An 11960-nucleotide genomic window follows, 5' to 3' on the forward strand; every position below is an offset into this window, starting at 1 on the left:
TAAAGAAAAGAAGGTATTGTAAAAAAATATTTAAAAATCTATCTCTATTTTGTGTTTTAACAAACCAGCATTCAAATTCTAATGCACAGCTTTACATGGAAATTATAAGCAGAGTCACAGCAGTGGGTAATATAATACCTGCAGTGAAAATCAGTAGCTGAGATCTTGAGAGGAATAAAGGTGGTTTTCCCAAAGATTATTAAGACTTTGGAAGCACGCTGGAGGCATTCCTTCCTTTGCCAGTGGACATCAAAATAGAGGAAAAAGAAACTTATTCAACATGAGATCTTTGGATGCAGAAATCTATAACACCTCATTTACAAATCAGTGGAGAACTGAAGGCAGAGATTCCCTGTCGGCAGTCATGGCAAGCACATTGAAGAAGATATTTGTGATCCTTTATGCTGGAGAATTCATGATGGGGATTTTGGGAAATGGATTCATTGTATTGGTTAACTGTATTGACTGGATCAGGAGCTGGAAGTTCTCCTTAATTGACTTTATTCTCACCTGCTTAGCTATTTCCAGAATACTTCTGCTGTGCATAGTAATTTTATTTATAGGCTTAGATGTAAAATATGAGAAAATACAGTACAATGATGATAATCTACTGAGAAGTTTGGAAATCCTCTGGACAGGATCCAATTACTTCTGCACAGCCTGTACCACCTGCCTCAGTGTCTTCTATTTCCTCAAGATAGCCAACTTTTCTAATCCCATTTTCCTCTGGATGAAATGGAGAATTCACAAGGTGCTTCTCATTCTTGTGCTGGGGGAAGCCTTCTCTTTCTGCTTGTGCCTTCTCTTTAAGGAGACAGTAGTTAGGAGCCTGATCAAAAACCAGGAAAACACTGAACGAAATTTGACGTGGGACTTCACAGTGAGAAAATATGATTTATTAACTTCTCAAATGCTCCTTAACATAATGTTCCTCATCCCCTTTGTAGTGTCACTGGCCTCTCTACTCCTTTCAATCCTGTCCTTATGGAGCCACACCAGGCAGATGAAGGGCACAGGTTCTAGGGATTCTAGCACAGAGGCCCATGTGAGAGCCATGAAGTGTATGATTTCATTCCTACTCCTCTTCTTCATCTACTATTTGACTAACAGTATAATAAAATCAGCCTCTGCCATTCTAGACAGTTTTGTGGCAAAGATTTTTGCCTATGTGCTCGTATTTTTCTATCCATCTTTTCATCCATTCCTTCTGATTTTATGGAACAGCAAATTGAAACAGGCATCTCTCAGTGTCCTGAGGAAGCTGAAGTGTTGTATGAATCTAAGGAAAGCTACATCCCCATAACGTGGCTGAAAGGATTGTGATTTTCCCAAGAATTAAGAGAACAAATAGGACTCTATTCACAACTCTTTCATTTACCCCAATTTCTTTTATTCTGTTTTGTGATTGGTCATTGAGATTTATTGAAAATATCTGCCTGGAATAAGTTAAAAGAAAAAGGATTTTGCTTCTCCATCGGAATAGTGATGATATAATTAATAGTAAAATTAGAATATATAATGTATTTTATGCTGGGCAAAATACTAGACATTTTACTGATATCTCACATAATTTCCACTATATTGATTTGAGATACTAATAGATAAAGAATTGCTGTGAATATATCTTAATGTAGATGTATTTATAACCTAAAAATACATATAGATTTAACTCCTAAAGAAGGATAAATATTTTAAGTTTTCATTTAAAACTAGAAAAGGACAACAAAATGAGAACAGTAAACATGTTGAGTAATATGTTAAAACTTTAATGAAAAATAAAAAAGTATATATGAACAAGAAATAAAGTCATTTGCAAGTCTCAAGCCATTTGTAGTTTTTCCTAAAACAAGTCATGCATTTGTTAATATATCAAGCAAAAGTCATCAAGGAACAATTAAGTGCCCCAACCATAAGAAACGGTCTAACTAGCAGACTTAGAATTTGGAATGTAAACTTTTAGAACATTCATCTGGTTATTACTGAAAGCTAAAAGCAAAACATATATTAGAAAATGTGGGGAACTCTAGCACATGGCTGTAGCAGTATACTAAATTATATTTCACAAAAAACTCTTGAGAAGAAAACAAATTCCTGAAAGAAAAAAAACAGCATGAGCAATCTCATAGGTTACAGATTTAAGATCAATAAAGAATGAGTACACTAAACAAAAAAATACAACGAAATACCAAGGGGACAAAAAAAGTAATGCATGGTGAAGGAAAAGGACAAAATAACACAGTCCCAGAAAAGCCTTAAATAGCAAGCTGACTTTTGGCAACCAATTGGGATAAACTCTCAAAGAATGAGGAGATTGCATGTAAGCAAGAAAAGGTTTCAATTATTAATACTTAAGAAGAACTGCAATTGGTCAATTTTAAACACATTTTTTAAAAAGCAATAATATAGAAAATTAAATCAATAAAATAAAAGCTAAAACTCAGAAAAGCATCTTAGACAATGTAGGCCCCCAAAACATTACTGTCTCTCCATTGCACTGACTTAATTTTCAAATATTTTCTTCAGTCACTTATTGGCTCTATTGTCCTCTCTTCCTCCTCTCTCTTTCATAATGTAGCATACTCCAATACCTCATTTTGTTATCTTTGCCAATTGTCCAGCATGATTTTAAATCAAGAAGAACATAATACTTAAAATGCAGACTTGCTCACCAGCAAAGACTACTTTTCTCAGCTTCTTGGTATTTAGTAAGCATTTGTTGAATGAGTAAATGAATGGATTCAAAATATGTTCCAAATATCACCAAAACAGTGGATATTTTGATAGATATAAGAATAGCATTTGGAAAGAAAGATATTTATTTGTGGTTAGATTAAAACTGTAAAAGATTAAGTGTAGCAAGGCTCAGAGACATAAAAACCTCAGAATAATGATAAAGTATGGGGTACAAGAGACTTTATTTTGAAAGAAAAATACAGAAAACACTTACAATGCAGGATAGTTCTACATTTTTCTCATTCCCCTGGTACAGTCCTAGTCTGGGTTCTGGAGTGTCACCCATTAACATTGGGTTATCAGGAAGCTTGTGTTTTGACAGTGGATTCAAAACATGGGATTTGTTTTTTTTTTTCCAGTAAATAAAACTTCAATTTATTTATTTCAGCTTTCTCTCGCAGGTATTGTAGTTTGTAAGCAACAAGATTTAAGTTTGCTATTTGACTTTATATAAGAAAAATGTATTTATTTCAAAAAAACACTTATTCGTTTTTTTTTTTTTTTCTGAGGAGGACTAGCCCTGACCTAGCATCTATTGCCAGTCCTCCTCCTTTTTTTCCCTTTTTCTCCCCAAAGCCCCAGTAGATAGTTGTATGTTGTAGCTGCACATCCTGCTAGTTGCTGTACGTGGGATGCCGCCTCAGTGTGGCCAGACAAGCGGTGCGTCAGTGCGCACTCAGATCCGAACCCGGGCCACCAGTAGCGGAGCACGCGCACTTAACCACCAAGCCACAGGGTCGGCCCCCATTTATTCTTTTAAAGGATCATAAAAGGATAAGTCATAGACCACTAAATAGGGTAGAATTAATTGTTTTTTTCAATTGAGATATAATTGACATATAACATTGTATAAATTTGAGGTGTACCACAATTTGATTTGATACATTTATATATTGCAATATGATTACCAAGACTGCATTAGCTAACACTTCTCTCCTGTAATATAATTATAATTTCTTTTGTGTATTAAGAACAATTGAGAGACAGCCCTGATGGTCCAGTGATTAAATTTCAGCATGCTTCCCTTTGGCAGCCCAGTTTGGTTCCCAGGTGCAGAACCACACCACTCATCTGTCAGTAGCCGTGCTGTGGCAGCGGTTCACATACAAGCAATAGAAGGACTTACAACTAGAAGATACAAATACATATTGGGGCTTTGGGGAGGGAAAAAAAACAGAGGAAGACAGGCAACAGATGTTAGCTCAGAGTGAATCATTCTCAGCAAAAAACAAAATAAAACAAAACAAAAAAACAGTTGAGATCCAGTCTCTTAGCAACTTTGAAGTTTATAATAAGTATTATTGACTATAATCACTATGCTGTGCATTAGATCTCCAGAACGTATTTATTTGTTAGTTTTAAGTTTGTGCCCTTAAACAATATCTCAATTCCTCCAACCCTCCAGACCTTGGTAACTGTTCTTCTACTCTGTTTTTATAAGTTCAGCTTTTTTAGATTCCACATATGAGTGATATCATACATTTGTCTTCCTCTGTCTCAATTTCATCACTCGGTATAATGAGTGGTTATTTGCTTTTAATTCCACAAACTTCCAGTTGTCCTCTCCCAGTGGAATCATATGAACAGCACTTGCATAATGTATGAAAACATTATGCAACCAGCAATAACGTATGAAAACACACATGAAGTATTGTCAACTAGAAAAACTCAAAGTTTGATATGTGAGGTTTTCATTAGGGATGAGTCACATGGGCATGGAGCACCCATGTGATTGATCATAACTACTCAGTCTCCAGCCCTCTCAGAGGTCAAACTGATGCGTGTATTAAGAACAATTGGCCTCTCAGAGGCCAAACACAAAAGGATTCACAATGCATCACATTGTTAGCACAAACTATCTGATGTGGCTCAAAGCCTCAGGTATACAATGACACTCTTACAAGTAAGGATATTCCAAGGGCTTAGAGGTTATCTCCCAAGAGCCAGCCAAGGGCCCAACCTTTCTTTGGAATATGCAGGGTATGAGCACCCCAAGTTTGCTGACTTAACCCTTTACTGCAGGGCACCTTTGTGGGTTTTACTGAAATCTCTTCACATGGGCCCTCCCACCTGAATTTCCCTGAGATGACTGTTGCCTCCTTCAATGGCACTGAATCTTAAGAAATCATTATGCTCCTGGTTTCAGATGTTGTACTGCACCCAGACATTATCTGCTGGGATTACTTTTTCCTTTCATGAGGTGCTCTGTAGGAGTTTCCTTTAAGATGGCCCATGTCAAATCCCTTACAGCATCCATATCTGGCCCATGGGAAACATGAAACTTGCCCCAGTGAGCTGTGGAAGGGCAGCTGTTGCTAAATAGTCCTCTTTGCTCTAGTCATTCTACAACCATGTTTGACCTTATAGACGTTTTGGTATAAGTCAAGCCCAGTTGCATCCCCCTATCTCTACACGATACATGTCAATTTCTATAGATTATTTCCCTCTATTTGGAAGATAAGAGATATAGAATATACTGAATATTGTCTCAGAGAAATAATCTCTTTTGGCCTCTTTTGATAAATCTCCATATCAGTGAGAATGAAGTGCTAAAGGAAACAAAACTACAAAACTGGTATTGTAATTTTTTAGTATAGCTATTCTAGGACGTTTCAGTCAGTCTTAAAGGCCTCTAACAAAACACCAAGAAATACTCTCCTTTATCCTCTTACAGAAAGTACAGTTTGGTGCACAAAACAGAAACTGTAGGGGAGATAGGCCCTTATACTAGCCTTGACTGGAGCTCTCTAGCACAGAGGTCAGCAATTTCTTTTCTGTAAAGAGTCAGAGAAGAAATATTTCAGGCTTTCCAAGCCATACGGTCTGTGCTGTGAATACTCAATTCTGCCATTTTAGCTCAAAATCAGCCACAGAAAATACATAATAAATGAACATAGCTGTGTTTCCAAAAACTTTATTTACAAAAATGTGGCACTCCGTGGACCTTAGTTTGCCAAATCAAGCTCTAGAGGAACTAAAATTAATGAGGCCCATTAAGTGGAAGCAACTCAATTATGACGGCTTATTATACCAGTGAGCTTAAGATTGTTGCTTGGGAGTAGAAGCTATAAAAGGATAAAAAAGGGACATTTGAGAAGCAAAAAGTACCGTATTTAACATTAAGATCTAAGTGGATGGCGCATCAATCAGGGTCCAATCAGAAGAGAGAAACTATGGCAGTCACTTGAAAAGTTTAGAGAATTGTTAACTAGGTATAAAGTTGTTAATTAAATAACAGTAATAATAAAAAGAGAACCCTATGATATGACAGAGGCTAGAGGAAGGAGCCTCATTCCTAGGGTTAGGAACAAAAGAAAGAGGTTCAAATGATTAAAGCCTAGAAACTTAGAGACGGGGTCCCATAGAGCTGAAACTCAGACGTTAAGGAAAGCACACTGTCCATCTTGTGGTGTCTCTGATCCCAGAGAAATGGCCCTTTGAACATGAGGGGAAGGATTTGCTGGGGCTGTGCCATGAAGAGGGGGAGCCAGCCAGCTTCTGCGGGTGCTGGTGGTCTGAGGGAGGGTGCAGTAAAGTGCTGGAAAAGCTGCAAACTGGATTCAGCTGCTGCTGTGAGAAGGAAATGCTGCCAGGATGAGGAAGCATTGCTGGAGTGGTGTTCACAGAAACAGTGAGTGGACAGGAATCACATAGGAAGCCCACAAGGAATAAACTGGAAGTCATTTCCACTTTCCTTCATCAGCCTTACGGTCTCCTTCTACCATCCCTTATTGGAGCCCATCATAGAGCCAGGTAGCACAGCAGAAACACCATTTGCAGAATCATATCACGAAGCCAAGTATAAAACGGTGGTTTTGGACCTGAGAGACAAAAATTTAATAACTGGCATAATCCACCCTTTAGGCTGCTCATCATCCATAGACATCCTTCCATGCATATTTGCACATTCATGCTACAAAAAAACCAAATCTATAAGTCTGTCTAGAAAGATACAACTATTCACACAAAGACGTTCTCAGGCATTCTCCAAAATAAAGAGATACACTGCATCCATCTGTGGGCTCTCTTAATTATTCCTCAAATTCTGTCACAGCCCCATCTAAATATTCTGCTACCTGAAGAATAAATTGTAATAATGACAAAACAACATAACTATTTAAAATAGTGAGAACAAAGAGAGAAAATAAGAAACAGTTAATATTATAAATATATATACACACTTATTAACAAAAGGAAAAATATATATATAGCTACAGTCTCATTTGTGTAACTGATCAAGCTAGTGGGTTGATATTTATAACTTCCTTCCTCCACTATCCATTCCATGATTCCTTTGCTCTCAGTCAGGACCTCAGCCAGTCTGAGTTCTTTACCTGGTGGGGTAAACCAAACCTTCATTACTGAAGAGTCTTTATCATTAGTTATTCTGTCTTGTTTTTCATTGCTGTAGTTATTCATTAAATTTGCTATTGGACATGGAAGAATTAGGAGATATCCCAGAGAATCTCTTGTGATCTAGGCATAGACCTCCTCCCATTAGGTAAGAGCAACCCAATTTCCACCTTGGTAATCACCCCAGCATGCAGATAAAACTTTTTCTTTGCCTGCTGGCTCACTGGAAAGAGGAGTCCCAAATCGCCACTTCCAAGGACACATCAGTATGTCCTCTGGCAGAAAATTTCCTGCACTGGAAATAAAGACCTTCAAACTGGCAGAGTGCAAAGTGGTGGGTATGAGGAGCAAAAACTGATTGTTTTATTAGGTGTAACAGGGGAGGCTTTTCTCTCCACTACCACCTCTGGACCTTGGCAAGTGTTTTCTGGTTGTACGAGAGATATTACAATATCATTTTCTGATGCAAAGCTTGTACTGCATCCTGTAAGATAGAAGCCCATTCTTTCAGAGTGTGGTCTCACAACGGACACCATAACTGAGTTTTCAGAAGGCAATTCCATTATTTAATTAGCTGACTCCGGGTGATAGAGGATGTAGTAAGTAAGATCTGTGATTTCCATAAGCATAACCTCATTGTCCTATATATTTTCTTGCTGTGAAATAATTTCTTTGATCAGAAGTAGTTGTGCTGAATGCTATTAAGGTAAATGTGGTGTTAAGTCCACATATGGTGACATTGCCAGAAATGTTACAGGTAGGAAAGGCAAATCCACATCCACAATACATGTGTACTTCAGTGAGGACAAATATCTTCTCTGTCCATGATGCAATGGGATCCAAATAAATCATCTGGCCACAGGTGTCTGGCTGCTGTCCCTAAGAAATGATGCCGTATTAGCAGTTCACTGCTGTTCTCTGTTGTTAGCAGGTTAGACGTTGGTCAGATCACAATAGCCAGAAAAACCTGGGTGAGAGTAAATTAACATTGTTATGATGACGGATAATTACTTGGTGAGAGACAGTTCACATATAGCCTTCATCCCTGCCACCATGCACCTGTTGATGAGGCACTGGAATGGCTGGAGAAAGAGGCTGACTGATATCCACAGAATGTATTCTTTTGCCTACCTGGTTATTGAGAGCCTCTTCTCCAGTGCATGCCCGTTAGTGAGCATTCATAGGAGCATTTCACACTCTGTACCTATTTTGAGAGATATTTCTCATACACTGCTTCCCCGGTTTTCCTGATCAACTGTATTCCAATCCTCTTCTTTTCAAGTCTTTGACAAAAAATCTAAACTGTTAGCCACCACCCATGTATCAGGGCAGATATGTTTTCTGGCCGTCTCTTCATTCAGACAAATGGACAACAAAGTATACAGGATTTCTCTTCACCAATGTTTGTCAGGCGCCCCCTGCATGGATCTGTGATGCAGCAGCATATCATGCAGAAGCATAAGTCCTGGTAGAGACTAAACAGTTAAGCATGGGACATTCATTACCCATGTGATCTCAGCCTCCCATCATGAACCAGATGGTATGTGATCCACCAAGCCATAAATTTGGGCATGGACAGCTGCAATCTATTATTAAGTAGCAATGATATATAAGAGATTCAACTTGAATGGATCTGAAAGTCACAAGGAAATTGCATGATCAGGTGATGTAGACTGCTTTGACATCAGTTCCAACCACATTACCTGCTCTCTTTTAGTTCACACTTAATGTATCATTGGATTTTCTGGATCGATGTGGAAGAGGCTAGATTTTCTGAAGAGTCTTATTAGCTCAGTTCTCTACTCATAATTGACAGCATTATGAGTACTCTCTAAATCAATAGGTCAAAGGAGCACACTCAGACTTTTGTTGACTCTGAAATCCAAAAGGCCTATCAAATGTTTTGCCCTTTTCCGTGGCGGGTGGTACAACTTTCTGCAAATTGTCTTTCACAATGGAAGGGACCTCTCAACATGCCCCAGACCACTGGACCCCCAAAAACTTCGCTGAAGTAACCATCTCCTGAATTTTTGTGAAGTTTATCTCCTGTGCTTTGAATAATACGTATCTTACTAAGGCATTTGAGGTACTTGTACTTCCTGATCACCAGATACTATTAGCAAAATGCCGTCAATGTAGTGGATCAGTGTGATGTTGGGTGGAATGTTTATGATAAAGAGCAGGAGGCTTGACAAAGACTTAGCCAAGACAGTGAAAATGTGCTATTTGAGCTGCTAGGTAAAGGAAATTGCTTCTAGTGGTTCTTGCAAATTGCTATGGCATAAAAACATTGGGGCCAGCCTGGTCGGGTATCAGTTACATTTGCATGCTCCACTTCGGTGGCCAGGGGTTGGCTGGTTCAGATCCTGGGCACGGACCTACGCACCACTCATCAAGCCATGCTAAGGCAGCATCCCCCATAGAGCAACTAGAAGGATGTACACTAAGACATACAACTATCTACTGGGGTTTGAAGAGAAAAAAGGAAAAACTGAGGAAGAGTGGCAACAGATGTTAACATAGGGCTAGTCTTCCTCACACACACACACACAAAACTATCAAAAGAGCATTGCCAGGTCAAGAATTCAACATCAGAGGCTGTGTTCATTTGCTCTAGTACAGATACTATGTCTGAAACAGCAGCTGGAAACCAGGTGAAGACTGGTTCTCCATTGTAGCAACCTAAGTGGTTTTGGCCACCAGAATTAAAGTTTTTCCTGTTATATGGATCAAGTAGCATTTTAGTGGGCTGACCCATCTCTTTCTGAAAGTTTGAAGCATTTATCTTTATTGCTCCAATTTATAAATTTCTCCAAGATATATCTAGGTGTGGAGTTTGATTACTTGTTCTTTTCTATTTTTATTATTACTCTCACAAATGGATTTGCTCTTTCTATTAAAATCTCAATCATGCCCTCAGCTTAGCACTTGGAATATTCTTTCAAGCCAGAGTTTTATTTAGCTAGGAATTTTTTCTATTATTTATTTGATGATTCCTTTTCATTTTTCTTTTCTTTTCTATTTTTTAAATAACATTGTACAGACATTTATATTCTCTTATGTTACACATCTCTTCATTTTTCTTTCTCAATCTTTATTTTTTATTTCTTCCAAAATATGTTATATAAATTATTCGCCTGGAAATTCCAGGTCGCTAATTTCATATAAAGAAAAGTCTATTCTCCAATTCAGCACAACTGTAAAATAAACAAAATAAAGCAGATGTGATTTTAATTCCCAAATATTCTGTTTGCCTTTTTATTATAGGAGAATATTATTGTTATATAGTTATGAAAGCCTATCAGATTCCTCTGATCCACCAATTGTGCTTTAATATTTACTTAATATTCGATGTCCACTATATTAACTGCATTTTCTTGAAGGTTATTTCTTTTCTTTGTTTGGTCTAGTTTTTTTCTTTCATTGCTTTGACTTTCCTCAACATTAATTTTTTTAATGTCTATATGTACAGGTGTAATCAGTGGCAAAGATTTAGCCCATGTATGTGATCTTCGTTGTCTCTTTCTTTCTTTTTGGTTTTGTTTTTTGTCTTGGCTAACATACTGTTTTATAATTTTCACTATGATGTTTTGTCTAAATTATTACTTGTGCAACCTTCAGTGGTCTGTCACTCAACAACAATATATGTTTACGTTTCCATCCAGCCTTTTTAGGGGTTTGATTTTATGACCTTAAACTAGGATACACCTTGGTCAGTATAGAGATCTGAAGTCAATTTCCTCAACCCAAGTTAAAATCACGAGTTACCTATAAGCTAGAGCACCTGATTAGGGAACCCTGGGTCTGGTGATAATGTGGGACAAGGGAGTGGAAAAATGATTTTGCGGAATTTCCTTTAGGGTGAACGGACTGCTTATTTTTGGAAGCATGGCATCCTTCCCACCTCAAAAGAACCTGAAATACTACACTATTTTTTCTTAATATAATTATTTGTCTCATCATAACTTCATCCCTTTTTCTATAGGACTACGTGACTTTTTCCTATTAACTCTATCAGATCCCTTTATGAATTATGAACACTATCTCTCTATGTATTACAAATGTTGCAACTGTTTTCCAATGAATTATTTCTGTTTCAAAACTTTGTGCACGATATTATTTTTCATAGAATTATTTTACAATTGCGTGTGCTTAATCTATCACTTGTTTCTTTTGTGGTTCTAGTAGTTTGAATTGAGCTCTTAGGAGGAATTTCACATTCAATTTTTAAAAATGTGTTCCCATTTTTTAATTTTTGTTAGGTTTTTTTGGCTTGTATGTGTGTTTGGTTTTTTTCATTTAGCTTTTCAATCAAAATCATATTAATTTTGTATATTTTGTGAGATAAGGAATCTGACTAGTTCAAATGGATGGCCAATAAACTGTTTTTAGTAACATACCTCTAGGTACGGGCAGCAGACTCAAATGTCCACAGGGGAGAGGACTGTCTGTAAATGTGGGAAGACATCAGTAGTAGAGCTGATTGTGATGAACTTGTTATGTGTCCCTTATAATTGTATTCAAATTCATTTTTTAAAACAGTCAACTTCAGGCCATTCTGTGAGTTTGTGGCCTCTTATTCTTCTTTTTCAATTTCTTGGTTATTCTGCAACAGTTACTTTTCTAGAGTATTTTCAGAATCAACTTCTCAAATTCCATAAAATATACTGTTGGGACTTTGACTGGGCTTGCACTGACTTTATAGATTTCTCTAAAACATAGTGTATTCCCTTCTAAGAATATAACAAACAAATTGCTTTATTTGTCTTCTTTTAGGTTATTCAATAAAGTTTCACAGTTATTGTTTCCTTTTAGGTGTTACGCTTTTTCTATTGACTCTATTTCCTAAATCTATTTTAGTTTCATGGCTGGTT

At 37.3% G+C, this 11960-nt stretch overlaps 1 protein-coding gene across 1 annotated transcript; it reads left to right on the top strand.

Annotated features, from left to right (window-relative positions):
- The first annotated feature begins 364 nt into the window (after positions 1–364).
- Positions 365–1303, top strand: LOC101398296 (taste receptor type 2 member 7-like). The gene has a single exon (XM_004435490.1). The coding sequence runs from the start codon at positions 365–367 to the stop codon at positions 1301–1303; it is 939 nt and encodes a 312-aa protein (XP_004435547.1).
- Positions 1304–11960: the final 10657 nt, after the last annotated feature.

The sequence above is a fragment of the Ceratotherium simum genome, chromosome 17 (genome assembly GCF_057802395.1).
Source record: "Ceratotherium simum simum isolate JZ-2026a chromosome 17, ASM5780239v1, whole genome shotgun sequence".
Taxonomy (NCBI): Eukaryota; Metazoa; Chordata; class Mammalia; order Perissodactyla; family Rhinocerotidae; genus Ceratotherium; species Ceratotherium simum.

Excerpts from the sequence above, each read along its gene's own strand:
- LOC101398296 (XM_004435490.1), top strand. The coding sequence starts at position 365 with ATGGCAAGCACATTGAAGAAGATATTTGTGATCCTTTATGCTGGAGAA.